We start from the raw sequence: 17,554 nt of genomic DNA, 5'->3' as shown, positions 1-17,554 counted from the left end.
TGGTAGTTCCAACTAAATACCGGGCCAAGCTCTTGAGCTTAGCCCATGATCACCCTAGTGGCCATGCTGGGGTGAACAGGACCAAAGACCGTTTGGGGGGGTCATTCCACTGGGAGGGAATGGGCAAGGATGTTTCTACCTATGTCCAGTCTTGTGAGGTGTGCCAAAGAGTGGGAAAACCCCAAGACCAGGTCAAAGCTCCTCTCCAGCCACTCCCCATCATTGAAGTTCCATTTCAGCGAGTAGCTGTGGATATTCTGGGTCCTTTTCCGAAAAAGACACCCAGAGGAAAGCAGTACATACTGACTTTCATGGATTTTGCCACCCGATGGCCGGAAGCAGTAGCTCTAAGCAACACCAGGGCTAAAAGTGTGTGCCAGGCACTAGCAGACATTTTTGCCAGGGTAGGTTGGCCCTCCGACATCCTCACAGATGCAGGGACTAATTTCCTGGCAGGAACTATGAAAAACCTTTGGGAAGCTCATGGGGTAAATCACTTGGTTGCCACTCCTTACCATCATCAAACAAATGGCATGGTGGAGAAGTTTAATGGAACTTTGGGGGCCATGATACGTAAATTCGTAAATGAGCACTCCAATGATTGGGACCTAGTATTGCAGCAGTTGCTCTTTGCCTACAGAGCTGTACCACATCCCAGTTTAGGGTTTTCCCCATTTGAACTTGTATATGGCCGTGAGGTTAAGGGGCCATTGCAGTTGGTGAAGCAGCAATGGGAGGGATTTACACCTTCTCCAGGAACTAACATTCTGGACTTTGTAACCAACCTACAAAACACCCTCCGAACCTCTTTAGCCCTTGCTAGAGAAAACTTACAGGATGCTCAAAAAGAGCAAAAAGCCTGGTATGATAAACATGCCAGAGAGCGTTCCTTCAAAGTAGGAGACCAGGTCATGGTCTTAAAGGCGCTCCAGGCCCATAAAATGGAAGCATCGTGGGAAGGGCCATTCGTGGTCCAGGAGCGCCTGGGAGCTGTTAATTATCTCATAACATTCCCCACCTCCAACCGAAAGCCTAAGGTGTACCATATTAATTCTCTAAAGCCCTTTTATTCCAGAGAATTAAAGGTTTGTCAGTTTACAGCCCAGGGAGGAGACGACGCTGAGTGGCCTGAAGGTGTTTACTACGAAGGGAAATGTGCTGGTGGTGTGGAAGAGGTGAACCTCTCCATGACCCTTGGGCGTATGCAGCGACAGCAGATCCAGGAGCTGTGCACTAGCTACGCGCCAACGTTCTCAGCCACCCCAGGACTGACTGAACGGGCATACCACTCCATTGACACAGGTAATGCTCACCCAATTAGGGTCCACCCTTACCGGGTGTCTCCTCAAGCTAAAACTGCTATAGAACGGGAGATCCAGGATATGTTACAGATGGGTGTAATCCGCCCCTCTGAAAGTGCATGGGCATCTCCAGTGGTTCTAGTTCCCAAACCAGATGGGGAAATACGTTTTTGCGTGGACTACCGTAAGCTAAATGCTGTAACTCGCCCAGACAACTATCCCATGCCACGCACAGATGAACTATTAGAGAAACTGGGAAGGGCCCAGTTCATCTCTACCTTGGACTTAACCAAGGGGTACTGGCAGGTACCGCTAGATGAATCTGCCAAGGAAAGGTCAGCCTTCATCACACATCTCGGGCTGTATGAATTTAATGTACTCCCTTTCGGGCTGCGAAATGCACCCGCCACTTTCCAAAGACTTGTAGATGGTCTCCTAGCGGGATTAGGAGAATATGCAGTCGCCTACCTTGACGATGTGGCCATATTTTCGGATTCCTGGGCAGACCACCTGGAACATCTACAAAAAGTCCTTGAGCGCATAAGGGAGGCAGGACTAACTGTTAAGGCTAAGAAGTGTCAAATAGGCCTAAACAGAGTGACTTACCTTGGACACCAGGTGGGTCAAGGAACTATCAGCCCCCTACAGGCCAAAGTGGATGCTATCCAAAAGTGGCCTGTCCCAAAGTCAAAGAAACAGGTTCAATCCTTCTTAGGCTTGGCCGGTTATTACAGACGATTTGTACCGCACTACAGCCAAATCGCTGCCCCACTGACAGACCTAACCAAAAAGAAACAGCCAAATGCTGTTCAGTGGACCGGAAGGTGTCAGAAGGCCTTTAACAAGCTTAAAGCGACACTCATGTCTGACCCTGTACTAAGGGCCCCAGACTTTGACAAACCGTTCCTAGTAACCACAGATGCATCCGAGCGTGGTATGGGAGCAGTTTTAATGCAGAAAGGACCTGATCAAGAATTCCACCCTGTAGTGTTTCTCAGCAAAAAACTGTCTGAGAGGGAAAGCAACTGGTCAGTCACTGAAAAAGAATGTTATGCCATTGTCTACGCTCTGGAAAAGCTACGCCCATATGTTTGGGGACGGCGTTTCCACCTGCAAACCGACCATGCTGCACTAAAGTGGCTTCACACCGTCAAAGAAACTAACAGAAAACTTCTTCGGTGGAGTTTAGCTCTCCAAGATTTTGATTTCGACATCCAACACATCTCAGGAGCTTCTAACAAAGTGGCTGATGCACTCTCCCGTGAAAGTTTCCCAGAATCAACTGGTTAAAATCGTCCTTGAGATGTGGAAAATATTGTTAGTCTTTATGTACTTGGTAGTATATTTAGAGATGCATGTGTCTTATTAACTCTGTTTTCCTAGAGCTCCAGGAAGAAATCCCAGCCAGTGTTTCACCCTAGCTGAGATTTGGGGGGCGTGTCATAAATATAAAGGGAAGGGTAAACCCCTTTGAAATCCCTCCTGGCCAGGGGAAAGCTCCTCTCACCTGTAAAGGGTTAAGAAGCTAAAGGTAACCTCGCTGGCACCTGACCAAAATGACCAATGAGGAGACAAGATACTTTCAAAAGCTGGGAGGAGGGAGAGAAACAAAGGGTTTGTGTGTCTGTCTGTAGTCGTCTTGGCCAGGGACAGAACAGGAATGGAGCCTTAGAACTTTTAGTAAGTAATCTAGCTAGGTATGTGTTAGATTATGATTTCTTTAAATGGCTGAGAAAAGAATTGTGCTGAATAGAATAACTATTTCTGTCTGTGTATCTTTTTTGTAACTTAAGGTTTTGCCTAGAGGGGTTCTCTATGTTTTTGAATCTAATTACCCTGTAAGATATCTACCATCCTGATTTTACAGGGGGGATTTCTTTATTTCTATTTACTTCTATTTTTTATTAAAAGTCTTCTTGTAAAACACTGAATGCTTTTTCATTGTTCTCAGATCCAAGGGTTTGGGTCTGTGGTCACCTATGCAAATTGGTGAGGCTTTTTATCCAACATTTCCCAGGAAAGGGGGAGTGCAAGTGTTGGGAGGATTGTTCATTGTTCTTAAGATCCAAGGGTCTGGGTCTGTAGTCACCTAGGCGAATTGGTGAGGCTTTTTACCAAACCTTGTCCAGGAAGTAGGGTGCAAGGTTTTGGGAAGTATTTTGGGGGGAAGGACGCGTCCAAACAGCTCTTCCCCAGTAACCAGTATTAGTTTGGTGGTGGTAGCGGCCATTCCAAGGATAACGGGGGTAATATTTTGTACCTTGGGGAAGTTTTGACCTAAGCGGGTAAAGATAAGCTTAGGAGGTTTTTCATGCAGGTCCCCACATCTGTACCCTAGAGTTCAGAGTGGGGGAGGAACCGTGACAGAGGCCTACAGAGCAGTCATAGTAGCAGCAGGTATGGGTGTGGTGGGAAGAGACAGGAATGTATTCCCCATATTTCTCAGAAACAGGGAGAGTGTGTGTGTGTGATGGAAGGAAAGGGTCAGGGCATCAGGGAAACCAGTAGGGAACAAGACATGGAGGGGAGGCAGGGTCTGCCATGGGATGAGTGACGCTAGGGAGATAGTTTGGAGTCTACAAGAGGGATTGTTAGGGGTGAGCCTGTTGGGGCAAGTCCTCTAATATATTATTTATCAAGCTTATTCATTTTGTCCCATCAATGTGCCATAATCGTGAATTCAGCTCTGTGGATTATACCTTCAGTGACAAGACTTTACCTTTGAAGGAGAACTTTATTCTTTGAATTCTAAGCTTTCTTGGGAGCTTCTTGCAGGCTGAATCCTCCTCCTTCCTCTTTTCATCAAAGCAGCACATGTTGCTCATAGGCTCCTGCCAAAGCCCACTTCAGATGCTCCCACCCTATTTTTAGAGGGACAGCTCTTATTTCTGACTAAACCACCTTATGCCAGATTCATTGTGGGGGGTAAAGGACTCACCAACTCTTGGAGCTGCTAATCATGACCCTGGGAGTCCCTCAATGCCAATTGGCAGAGGGCACCCCATACTGTAACTCACATCAGGCCTGACCTGCTCATTGCCCCAACACACCATTGTCATAATATGTATCTGAAAGGTGTCACATAAGGTATCATGTGTAAACTGGTGAGACGTTGGTCGTGAAAATCACTGTGTGATGTATGTATGGGTTATACAAAATGAATAAGTGAGTTTTATAGATGTGTACTGGAAATATGTTCTTAAATGCGTTGGGGAGCCAGAGTATAAAACCAGCCAGCTCTAGACAAAGGAATATATATTTACCTATCTGACCAGCTTGGTGACAGGCAGAGAACAATGAAAATACATTTACATATGGTAAACAAAGCCATCAAGCTAAACGAGTCGGGGAGAAGACCATTAAACAACCATTCTGGCGGGGCTTCCTGGCTCTTGAGGCAAAGACAATGGACTTTGAATAACAGAAGGGGAGCAAAAAAGACGTGAATTATTCATCAGTTGGGGACATAAGAGGAAAGCACCCTTTGACACTACAAAAGCTGGACCCTCTTGGTCTGAAAGGCAAGAGGAAGCTTGGTTTCCTGCTGGAAACTTGATGTAAGTAAGAAACCTACTTAGTCAAAGATTTGTAAAATTAAGGTATAGTCACTAGATAGCATGTTTTGTTCTGTTTGTAACCACACCTGTCTCATCGATTCTTGCTTAGTATCATTTAAATATCTGTTCTTTATTCATAAATTCTTGTTGTATTAAAAAAAATCTCAGTGCTCTGTATTAACAGTGGAGGGTGAGTACACAGCTAACCTAACAGGGTGGGGTGTTCACTGTCTCTTTGGAGGCAGCAAACTTAATCACTTCTGTGGGTGTCTAGTGAGAGGGACTGGACACCACAGAGAGACGTCTCCGGGGAGCTCAGGAATTGGGGTTTACTGATTGCTACCTGCAAGGCAAGGTTTAGACAGGTAGAGTCTTGAAGAGCTTGCTGGCTAGGCTGACAAGCTGGTGTGTCAGTTTTCTGACACACAGAGTAGCAGCAGTTCTGCTCAGTCTTGAGCAGATATCATACTCACACTCCATCGTTAAGGCTGTCATCCTCTCCATAACTCCTATTTTTGATGTAAATTGTCTTTTTCCTGTAGAGCAGCATGTGATTTTTGAAAAAGCATTTTATTAACCCAAAGAGCTGTTGCAATTCCTGGCAACCTTAGAGAAAGGTACAGTAGTTGTCCCTATCCTCCAATAGTCAGGAGCCCCTGACTGAGGGAAAATTCCTTCTGTCCTCCAGTGGCCCGAGGGAGGCAGGGGGTAGTGTTGCACCAGCTAGTTAGAGATTGATATGGAAGATGGAACTTTTTGAGCAGACTCCAGGGACAGCAGCTTGGGAGGAGCTCCAGAAAGGGGTAGGGAGAGAGAGTTGTCTTACCAGGACCATGCCTCGGCACTTGGCTCCTTATTTTTCATATCTACCTTTGGCTATTATTGTTGCAATTATTATCACTGTAATTTATTTGTTTGTATTTCGTAGGATGCAGAGGCCCCAACTTAGATCAGGGCCTCCTTGCACTAGATGCTTTACTGGCTCCACCAGTTTTTCTCCTTTATTTCTTTCTATCAGCTTCAAAAGCTTTGTATTGCATCTCTCCAGGTGAAGGGTGGATATGGGTCCTGCTGTATACTACCAAAGCCATTCTGAGAATTGCCCAGTGGGGCTTACTTGTGAATATGTAGTGTGCCCTCTTTTTTCGTGCTGAGCATGTTCTCTTCATACTCCTGCTAGTCCAGGGAGCAAAAAAATGAGCTTGGAGTCTGAACTCTGATCCCTTGTGTTCCACTACTGCTAGATGGCTGGGTTGGCACTAGCAGTGGATTTTGAACTGTAGGGGTAGGTGAAGATACAACCACAGTACAATGTAGTGCACTAAGAATCCTTATGAAATGTTTCGTGGGGAAAAAATATAGTGAGGATGCTGAGGAAGACTTGTTTCCACAGTCTAAATTACTTGATAATGTTTAATTGTTTGCTTTCTGAAATCCCCAGAGGCTGAGAGGAATTAGTTTTGTTACCATTTTTTCCTCTGGAGTATCTGGGCTAAGTGTAGATTATTGTGATTTTCTATTTGTCATTAATGTAAATATGATCAATAATTTGTTGGTAGCATTTTTCAGGTTGAAGCCATGTTGATAGCATGAGAAGAACATCTTTAATTTTTCTGTGAGGATTTCCAACTGTACCTGTTAAGTTTCCCCAGCTTGTTGGGCTATACAGCAATGTCTTTTGTTTTAGACATTCCTGATACTCCAACTGAATGAAAGAGCAAAAGCAGGCTGTATAATGAAGCATGACAAAGTCTGGAGTTTGCAGTTGCTAATTAGAAACACCATGGAGAAATAATACTGACAGGCAAATTATCATTTTCTCCATTTCAGGGTCATAGTCAACTTATTTCTCATTGCTGACCTCCTTTTTTTTTTTTATGGTCCCCAAGTCATTTATACTTGGACACATTTTGAGCAGTCATTAATTGTTTTTCTTTTAAGGCTAACCTATTAAAGAAAAAAAAAGGAGAAATGGCATGACAGTACTGTATGTTATAAGGATGGCTATAATTTTTACCACCAGTATCTGCACACCAAAGGCAATTCCACAAGAAAATAAAGAACCATTTGCAAGTATGTGATACTTTGTGGTGGTCTTAATTTATAATAACTCTGTTTTAGGCATTTGTGACACATCCATCATAGTAGCAAAACTATTAGGTCAATTCTTCTCCCAGAAACAGACCATCTAATGCAAAGTTATTGAGGACTTCAGAATAAGTGATACAAGAGAGAAGCATTTATTATCACTTTTTGCTTCAATTACCTTTATGATAAATTCAGATATAGGAGTAAAGTGAACATAGGGATTTCCACAGCAAGACCCTGAAGAAGTCCGCTCTACAAAAAGTTGAGTGAGACTGGAGGCAAAATTGGAGAGTAGCTGTTTCTCACAGTATAATCCCCTGCTGCTTTACGCATTTAAATCAGAGATGCAGTCACTGAACTCCAGAAGAACTGAATAGGGCAATATGTGACTGTATAATACAATATAATTTATCTGAATTTATTCAGGACAAAAAAAAATCTGAATAAATAACAAAATAAATTCAGGACAAAATAAAAATCTGTTGGCCTAATTGGGGGAGTTATCTGGTAAGCAATTTACATCCCACTACATAAGCTAGATGTGGATAAAGGGAAAGAGTATCTTGTTCTTAAATATCCTAGTTAAATCTGGAATAAGTATAAATTAAAAGGATTTGGGTAAATATTTTTACTGTGTTTTTGCAACTGGTTCTAATTGTATATTTTGCCCTATTTTGTTACAAGGTGTGAAGAAAAACTGGTGCATTGACGCTGATGCATTTTACAATTGTTTAGTATATCAGTAAAGGGCTACTGTGATGAGCACAGTATAAAATCCTATAGGGATGGATAAATATTTGACGAATTAAGATACTTAGAAATGTTCTGCTTTTGTTATAATTTGCATAGCTTCCAGATAAATATTTTTATTCAACAAGTTGCTTTGCACAACTCATTCTTCGTAACGTGTTGATGAACAGATGTGTGGCTAAATCCCATTGAACTTTGAAAATTTGAAGGGAACTTTATGCCTCTGTCTTGTAAATTTAACCAATGTGTTCAAATAGAAGAAATGATTTGTATGTCTGTGAAAAGATTGTCAGCCCAAAGAGACTATTTAGGATCCAGATGCTCTTTCCTTTGGCTGAAATCAAAGTTTAATTGCTCTAACGATGATCAGATTGGGAAATTTGGAGTCATCTAGTGAAATGGAACTTGGGAAACAGATGATGCATTATTTCAAATGTTTGGAGTTTAAGACTTTCAGAGCCATATCCTGAGATCAGTTTCTAACAAAACTCCTGTTCACTTCCATGGGTCTTCTGTGTACGTGGCTTTGCAGTAATATATGGCCCTCAGTAAACAATAGTACGTTAGAAAATCTCTACAAGAAAGAGCCTGTGTATATTCAGGGCCATACTTGAACCCTAAGCCTGGCTCTCTCCCAATCTTTGCTTCCTTCGTTCTTGCTCTCACACTGCTGGGCGTCTCTGGTGGAAATCCCATGATCAGGCTGACTTCCTGCACTACAAATTCATTCTCCCCTTCTTCAGTTCTTTCCTCTTCCTAACTAAACACTTTACTTCTGCAACCCAATTGAATCCCATATTCTCAGTCCCTGCTGCCTTTGCAGCATGTTTGACTCACCCCTCAAGCTCTCCCCATCTCTCTGCACAGGATCTTGCTGATTTTGTTCCAAGAGAAAATTGACAAAATACAACATGACCTTGATCCTCCACTCAGCTTGCCTTCCCTTCTCTTCCAATAGCTTTCTCCTCCTCCTCCCCTGTCATAGTTGCAGAGGTTTCTCCTTTGTTCCCCTTCTCTGTCCCCTTCACTTGCCCCAGTGATCCCATTCCACCCAACAAAATCTAGGGGTTGGAAGTTGAAGCTAAACAAATTCAGCCTGGAAATAAGGTGTATATTTTCAACAGTGAGGGTAATTAACTACTGGAACAATTTACCAAGGACTGTGGTGGATTCTCCATCACTGGCAATATCTAAATCGAGGCTAGATGTTTTTCTAAAAGATATGCTCTAGTTCAAACAACAATTGTTTTTGGGGAAGTTCTATGGTCTGTTTATTCAGGATGTTAGACTAGTCACACTAGTTTCTTATTGTCTTGGAATCTGTGAATGAATCTATTGCATCAAACACAAGTTACCTGCATTCACCTTCTAGGCTCCTCACAGCCTATCTCCATCCTACTTGTCATCTATCATTCTCTATCAAGATGGTTGATTCCTGCCTCCAGTTGGACCATGATGCCATCCTCTATCACCCATTTATTATATTTTCAAACAAGCACTTCGTGTTTTCTCCTATGTTGTCCCTCACATTTGTGAGGAGCTCCTCATAAACATCCACAAAGCTACCTCAGTATCCTCCTTCAGAACCCTCCTTTGCCTACAAAACAACTTGACAACAATTAGGATGCTGGTATGCTGAGATGACTGCCTTTCATACTGACCAATATTGTCTCACTGTTTCCTTGTGTTCCCCACCTGTCTGTCTAGTGTAGCTTTTTTTAGATTGTAAGCTTTTTGGGGAAGGGACCATCGTTTTTGTTTTGTGTTTATACAGTGCCTAGCACAATGAGGTTCTGGTCATGACTAGGGCTTGTTGGAAAAGTCCATGCAAGGTGCTACAGTAATACAAATAGTAATAATATGCATACCTTTTTTATTCATGCCTGCCCACCAGAAATTGTTTGTTTGTCAAATATTTTATGTCCAGTTCAAATACAGACTATCAATGGGCTTTTGTCCCATTTTAAATTGTTCAGCTGTTTAGCAGCAAACTTCTGTTGTATCACACATTTGACAGGGACTACAAATTTAGGCCAGAATTCTGCTGTTTCCTCACATGAATGGACTCTCTGAAGTCAATGGGAGTACTCATGTTTGTAAGGTAAAAAAGGATCTGGCTCATAATCTTGAGGAAAATAGGTGTGATACTATTTTATAGGACCAAGGTACAGTTCTGTGACAAATTGAGATCTTTTATGTTACACCATTGTTCCTTATGAGACTGGTAGCTAAAAACTGTGAAAAATGGGTTAAGCTTTAACTGACCAAGATATAATGCCTCAGGATGTTGCCTGCACACCACTCAAATTCCAGCGGTGAGGAGAAAAATAAGTTATTTCAGGACCAGAGCCATTATCAGTATAGGTTACAGACACAAATCCCAAAGAATGGAAAGACCTTTAATCTAATTGAAATACATCTGGTGCACAAAGGCAGAAACCCGCTCTGATATACTAATGTGGAAATTTTAAAACTCACCTAGGGGTGCGAGATGAGAGTGGTAGTCAACTCTCACCTGAGAGGACAGGCAGAAAAGGTTTAAACTGAACAGCACTTGCTCTTCTCTCTCAAGCTGTAGAAGCCAGGACCACCTGAGTTACAGAACCAGAGGGAGATATGAAGACAATGGTCTGTGAGCTTTTTAATAATTTTTATCCATTTGTTATGACTAAAATTATTTTTGAAATGTGAAAAATAAATAGCTAGTTTTCAGTAATGCATTTTCTTTATAATACATTTGTATTTTCCATGTTTGTTTTCTGTATGTTCCTGGGCATAGTGGATATAAATCCTTTGTCCTTTATTTCCTTTATGTCCTCAGGTGTCTATTTTGAGCAATGATTTGTTTGCTTCTGGTTAATTGGATAAACAGGAAAGTGTATGAATATTATATATCTAGGGTAAAGTTCTAGCCCCATAAAAGTCAATGGCAAACATCTCATTGACTTCCACGTGCCAGAATTAGGAGCCAAGTGTCTAAAGATGGTGGTGAGAAGGCCCTCTTGGGTTAAGTTATACAAACTGGGGGAGTATGAATAATTTGAAGTATAACCTTCAATGTCCATTTAAAAATTCCTTATTGCACCATAAAAGCAATGAGATGGACATGAGCTCACAAGGTGAAATCCTGGCACCAATGAAGGTAAACTAATGTGGGGGAAATATTTCAGCTCTCTCAGATTGATTAGGAGTATTTTGTACAAAACAAATGTCATTAGTTGCAGAGTCTACTTTCTTAATTTAATGGAATGCTAGGTATAATTTCCATTTTGTTATATTTATAGGATCTGACAGTACTCTATGAACTGTAGCTAATATTGTCATCAATATTTATGATATACTAGTTTCCTACAAATATAGAAAAATCAAAATTGCAACTTGATCTATATACTGAAATTAGATGATATATTTCATAGTAATTGTGCTTCTCATTTTTAAAGTCTTGCAAAGAATAAACTAGCAACACACCTGTGGGAGTTGGGTAGAAAGCAGCACTATAATTTAATAGATAAAGAAATAAAGGAAGAGAGATGAAGTGACCTGACTCGAGTGACAGCAGGAGACAGTGTTAGAGTAGAGGTTCTCAAATTGGAAGTGGGGGTGGGTGGCCCTCCTGGGAGGTGGGTGCAGAATGTATTCGGCAGAGTGGGGTGCATGCAGTGTGCACACATTTAATTGTAAGCATGGACCACAATCGCAGTTTTGCTTTTACTCTTATTACAATAGATAATTGGTTCATTTGGGCAACAGAAAAAAACACCACCTCAAGTGAAAAAACAAAGAAGCCAAAACTGATTCAAGTGAAGCACCACTGTCACTTATATCATTATATGTACGTACGTGTGTGGGTGTATGTGTGAGTAGGTGTAGGGGGGGTATAGGGTATAAACTACTACAGATAGAAAGAAGGGGGGGCGCGATCAAATAAGTTTTAGAACCACTGTATTAGAGGGATTAGAATTTACTTGTTGTTACTTGTATTACTTGTATTGTTCTATCTTAGATAGTTGTATAGACCCCATTACTGTAATATCTGATCTCTCTTTAATGGGAAAGGGTAGGAAAGTACTATTATTTCCATTTTACAGATGGGCAACTGAGTCTCTGAGAAACCAAGAGACTTGCCCAAGGTGAAACAGGGAGTCTAGCCGAGCAGGGAATCATTTCTCAAATCCTGGGTTAGAACCCTAACTGCTCGACTTTCCATCCTTGCTGATGAGTTAGGCACTGTATGAGAACCTAGCAGGAGACTCAGATCACTTGAGTTCCTGTCCAGTGCTTCAACTACAAGATGACCCTTTTCTGGGGCAGACAGAAAGGTGTATATTTTATTTCTGTGCATTTTTGCAGTTCAAGGTAATTGCTAGAATGTCTGGAGACTAGATTAGAATTGTTGTCTTTGCAAGTTGGCAGTGCGGCCTGCATCATTTGTGATGTCATGCCTCAATGTGCCATGTCAGAAGTCAGTATTTCTGTTAATGTTGTGGTTTTAAGTGACGTGTTAAATGCAGAAACAGCATTCCTGGAATGGCCTCTTTGAGGGTCAGTATGTGTGGTAAATACAGGAAAAACAGTCTTGTGATGGGGTAGTCTGCCATCGAGAGGTCAGCCCATCCTCGCCACATGGCTTGGCCCTTTTAAGGGTTTGGAATGTCCTAATAGACACACATAGTGACCTAAGAGTCCTGTGAATGAATGGTGATTAGGGAAGGAGTCTGGAGACTGTGCCTTTAAGGGCCTGATACCTTGCAGAGGAGGCAGTGGAAGGCTCTCCTGTGACTAAACCAACTGGGAAAGAGTTGGGAGAAGGGGAGCGGCATAAAAGCTGCCTCCTACCTCACAGTGACTGGATACTGACGGGGAAGGCAGGCTTGCTGAGCTCTCCAGATTGAAAGGCTAATTGGAGAGGGTGTTCAGCGGAAGGGAGTTGGCCACAACTGACTAAGCTAAGGCAAGAGGCCTGAGATACAACCTCAGTCCCAGAGAGAGAGGGCTGAGGGGAACTGCTGTTTGAAGGAGAGAGATACTGACTTTCTTAAGGCAACAGGCAGAGAGCTGCTAACAGTATGATTCAGCTGCCACAGGGAAGAGCTGAGACTGGCTTTTAGAAAACACTTTTGTAGTTGGTCCCAGGAGAAGCTGTGAGGAACTGCAAAGTCAGAATGGGGGCAGCAGTCTGTCGATCTTGTGGAGATACCAATGAGCGAGGTAAAGGTAGGAGCAGCCCTGGGAAAATGCTGGAGGGATTGAAGGAATGGTGCTTAGCTGCCTAAACAGGGTCCCTGGGCTGGAACCCAGAGGGGAAGGTGAGCCTGGGTTCCCCTATCTTTCCCCCGGACCAAAAAGAGAAACATGCATGTCAAGAGTAAAAGAAGCCAAGAACGGCAAGTGCCTGATAGAGGCCGGGTGATGGACTTGAAGGACATTAGATTTTGAGTTTCCTATTTCTGGACTTTTCTGTTATCCCTGGAGGGGAAATGGACTGAGCAGTGACTTGGCCGGGGGGCTAGGCCGAGCACCTTGGCAGACCATTGTGGCACCAGAACAACTACATGGGGCACTAGACATAAAGAAGCCCTGCAACACTTCACCCAGGCATGCAGCAGTGCTATAAAGGTAGGAGGCATGATGACAAGTCTATCCAGTCATTGGTGGTAACTTTAAAACACAAGCAGCAAATATCTCCATATCTACTTGAAGCACTGTTCTTCTACCTGAAATTTGAAGGCACAATGTTGGCTCTGCAATGCTGATTATAACATGAGGTTGTGCTGTACTTGTGTTTAATCAATGATAAGGTGAAGTATCTGTCTTCATTTCATTTACTCAGTGCTGAAATCTATAGAACCCTATGGTTAATATTATCTATCCTAGTGATTCTAAACAGTGGCTTATATAGCACTAGTCTTTCTGCTTACTTATATGGCCCCTATCACAGTGTTGTCAGAGGCCCTCAAAGACTCTTAATGAATTTATCCTGAACAACTATCCTGTTAGTTACAAAAGAAGAGCTGAGATGCAGAGCCCTTACCATGATTTGCCCAAGGTCACACAGGAAGTCTGTGGCAGTTCTGAGAACTGAACTCAGATTTCTTTTAAGTCGAATGGCTAAACCACAAGACTGTCTTTCTGCCGTAATAATACTTCAGGCTTTTGTGACTGGTATTCCCTCCTTCCTCTTTCTAAACTAGTAGTGGACCCTTAATCAGATCTGTATATTTCAATCCATAGTGATGCTAGCACTGCTGCAAATATTAGTCTTTTAAAACAAGCAACTAGTTAGTACATCTAAGATCTTGGTCTGGTTAACTGGTAAGATTGCCCAAAAGTTTGAGGAACATGGCTGGTCTACTCCCATAAGAGTTCAGTAACATGAATCTCTGTAACTGCACTTGTTTAAAAGGCTTTGGCAAAAGGATGTTTATTTTACATTGCAAATGAATGATATTTCAGTGACATTTCTTTCCTTCTGAAGAGGCTCATTCCCATCATTCCTTTCTCTGGGTGAGGGTAAAATACAGTGAGTGCGAACAGAAGCACTAAGGAACTCTCCATATGTGTAATCTGCAAGCATAGCCTGTATCTACCTCCCCCTACCTGTACTATCAAGTTGCTAAGAAACCTGCGATTGTTTTCTGTTCCTTTTTGCTTTTTATTCTTTCATACATTATAATTTGCCTTTTAGTACAGAACTGTGGCACGTAAACTCTGTATTGGGTTTATTTCACCTCGTATTTTCCTTAGATTTCCTAATCTTTTAACAATTAATTTTTCATAGGCAGCTTTTGGCAGTTCACTGGTGTTTATACACACTGACACTGAATGATGGTTGCTTTTGCTGATTATGATAGTATTGACCAGTACCAAATTGTACATTCATGCTAGCGTGGAATATGTGTCGATGCAAACCTATTTAAGCAGCCTGAAGTTCCCTTCCCCCTATTTAAATTTTTCATTGCCCATTCACCAGCAGAAGAGCTAAAATAATTACCTGCAGTCTCATTTTTCACTTTACTACATGCAGATGTTGTGTGGTTGGGTAGTGAGAAGCTGACTGGGAGGGGCCTGCTCTGATGCAGCATAGGCATATGACAGCAGTAGCAGCAACAGCAATCACAGAGCTTCACCGGGTAGCCTTTGCTGCAGTACGCTGATTACCACTTTCTTAGCATCCGGCAAGATTCCACAGCAGCAAGCACTTGGAGCAGACTCTGCATGGGAGCTTGTTTAAGGAGTACGTGACTAAAGAATTGGGTTATTCTTTCGCTGCAGGAGAAGGGCCTGTAGTTTCTCCACACAGACCCCCTCCTGGGTTTTTTGCATTCTTAATTTATTGGAGCTTTTGTCCCCCTTTCTTTTTTGCTATTATTAATTATTATTATTATTTTTTATTACTTATTTATTTATTCATCCCCCAAATCTGTGCTGCATCACTAGCTCTCATTATGCTGTGCTCAGTAGCCCAGTCTGTTCTCCGCCTCTGCTAGGCAGTGGCAGCATGGATGGTGCTCTTGTGACGACCTCTGCTGATTCTATCAGTCCACTGCGGATAGGCATGCTGAGTAATCCTGCTGTAAATGGGCGAGGACACGGACACACGAAAAATTAACCACAGCTTTCTTCGAGACCACAACTATGTGACTGAAGGTAACATAAATGTTGTCATGATTCTCTTCGTCTGCTCTTGACTGTCTGTGTTTTCCAAGCAAAGAATGCACTGCATGTTTGGATATGTGTTTTAAAAAATTCTCTGGAGTAGATGCTGCAGAATCAGTTTGGATTTGTTAAACCCAAAGGGTATTCTGTCATGCTAGCACAATATACTGAACTACATGGATTAGAGAGGATGTTACGCTATGATCAGTCTGCGCTAGTGAAGTATGCAGCACCTAGCATTGCATGCCTAGTAGATGCACTGGAAAAGATCAGACACAAGTGATTGTTTAAAAAAAAAAAAAAAGACTTGTTAGCTCAAAACTCAAAAATAATCGTAATATTAACTGTATTGGTGATTTATTGAAGGATGTGCATCTAATTTTGACAGTTGTATCAGAACATCACAGAAATTGCTGTGTTTGTTTCCTTGAGAACAGTATAAATCTAGAAGCAATTATGTATACATCATCTTCGGAATACTAGTGGCTTCCTCTCAGCCTCTATGTACGTGCAAAGGATTAGAGGAAAAGAGAGAACTGCAGTTTGTCTTTCAATGGCTGGTAGCTTGTTACATAAAAGAGGATGCATCTGCAGGTGACAGATATTTTACACTGAGAGCCAACTTACCTTCCAGCCAGGTACATAGCTTGGGTCATGATACTGCACAGCTTCATATTTCATTGCTGAAAAGTTGGTGGTAAAAATAGGCCATTGTGAGATTGCTTGAACAGAGGAAATGTATGGTTATTTGTAATCATGGACTTCTAAATATGTATTTGTGTGTGTAGTTTTCACAGTGTTTTGCAGCAATAACAGCAGTATTGTAAGTGCAGTCTTGTGTAATAGGAGTATATTTAACATCATGTTCAATCAATACCACTTGAGATTGAATCTCCAGGTTGTGTCGTCATTTGATCAGTGTTCAGTCATCTAATGCTGTCATGTTGCATCCTGAAATGTGATCAGCTGAGAATAGCTTGATTATTTGTGATTTGCATTTTTTTTTTCAGGATGCAGAGCACAGCAGGATTATTTATCTGCACTAGAAATACAAGGCAGATTTTCAAAGAAAAAATAACAAAACGCTGTGCTTGTTCTCTCTAAGCAATACCATTGGCCAGTATAATCATTTGGTAATCTTGCCTGTAGGGTATTTCTTGCTTTTTGGTTCATGGTTTTTTTTAAATTCTTCCTTGTTTTTTTTGGATCACGTTTTGTTGTTTGTAAGGTGCTTTATGATTACTTTTCTTTTTTTAACTCTTGAGCTGTGATTAGTTAAAATAACATTTGACAAAACTTTCTCTCTTAAATGTATACTAGAATTACAAAGATGTACAGCATGACTTCTGCAGTGAATTACATGTTGAAGTTTGAATGCATGTTTGGTGCAATTGTGGGCCTTTGTTGGGATGAAGACTGCAAGAAGACAGGGTACATTTTGATATGTTTAATAGTTTTGGTAACTTTAGGGAAACAATCCCTTTGGATTTTGTAAATAACGTTTTGTAAAATATGTTTGTGTTGCAATATGTGGATTTTTAAAAACAAATTATCCTATTTCGTCAGCATTGCTGTGTACAATAAGGCTGTGGCTCGCTCTTTAGCTGCAGTTGATATTCAGAGCAGAAGGTAGTAATGCTCTTCCATGATTATTACGTGTGGACTGACCTGCCTGAATCGGATCAGAACAACCCTCAAACAGGAATGTCAGCTGTAGCTATATTGTCTTTATGCCCAGAAATCCGGATGACACATTTGGTGGATTGAACATGAGGAGTGGTGGCAGAGGAAATCTTGGGTTAGGGAAGTGTTGCTTCAGCAGCTCCATCTAGTGTAACACGTCTCAGGGAAAAAGGCTGAATTAGGAAAACCTGACACACAACTCTTCTCTCCTCCATTATCTTGTAAACTTCACACCTCGGAGATCACAACACACATTAAAAGACCACACTGATCAGTAGCAGGAAGTAAGGAATAAGCCTTTCTTCTCTGAAATCCACCATGCTCTTGAGGATACCTTCAGTTTTAAAGTCCCATAAAAGGAACCACCAGCAATTCTAATCTTTCACTAATGTAACTTTTGTTAGAACATATACTGGGGGATTAAGAAGTATTTGTTTCTTTATTCAAAGATTTTGGTCATTGAAATAGCCTCCCAAGATAACATTTCTCCTTCATAAAAGTCCTAGGGGAACAGCAATC

General features: G+C 41.7%; 1 protein-coding gene across 4 annotated transcripts in view; it reads left to right on the top strand.

Annotated features, from left to right (window-relative positions):
- PPP2R2C (protein phosphatase 2 regulatory subunit Bgamma) overlaps positions 1 to 17,554 on the top strand; it is a 286,843-nt gene that overhangs the window by 56,550 nt on the left and 212,739 nt on the right. The window contains exon 1 of one of the 4 annotated variants that reach the window (XM_073342566.1): positions 14,787 to 15,343. The exons of 1 other annotated variant lie outside the window; for it this stretch is intronic. In XM_073342566.1, coding sequence (XP_073198667.1) covers positions 15,274 to 15,343 — 70 coding nt within the window. In that variant the 5' untranslated portion in view covers positions 14,787 to 15,273. Of the gene's footprint in view, positions 1 to 14,786; positions 15,344 to 15,973; positions 15,991 to 17,554 lie in introns of those variants that run through there. 2 more of the 4 variants (XM_073342567.1, XM_073342569.1) reach the window with 2 other exon arrangements.

This window comes from Lepidochelys kempii, chromosome 4 (genome assembly GCF_965140265.1).
Source record: "Lepidochelys kempii isolate rLepKem1 chromosome 4, rLepKem1.hap2, whole genome shotgun sequence".
Classification (NCBI taxonomy): domain Eukaryota; kingdom Metazoa; phylum Chordata; order Testudines; family Cheloniidae; genus Lepidochelys; species Lepidochelys kempii.
This window is presented reverse-complemented; position numbering and strand designations above follow the sequence as displayed.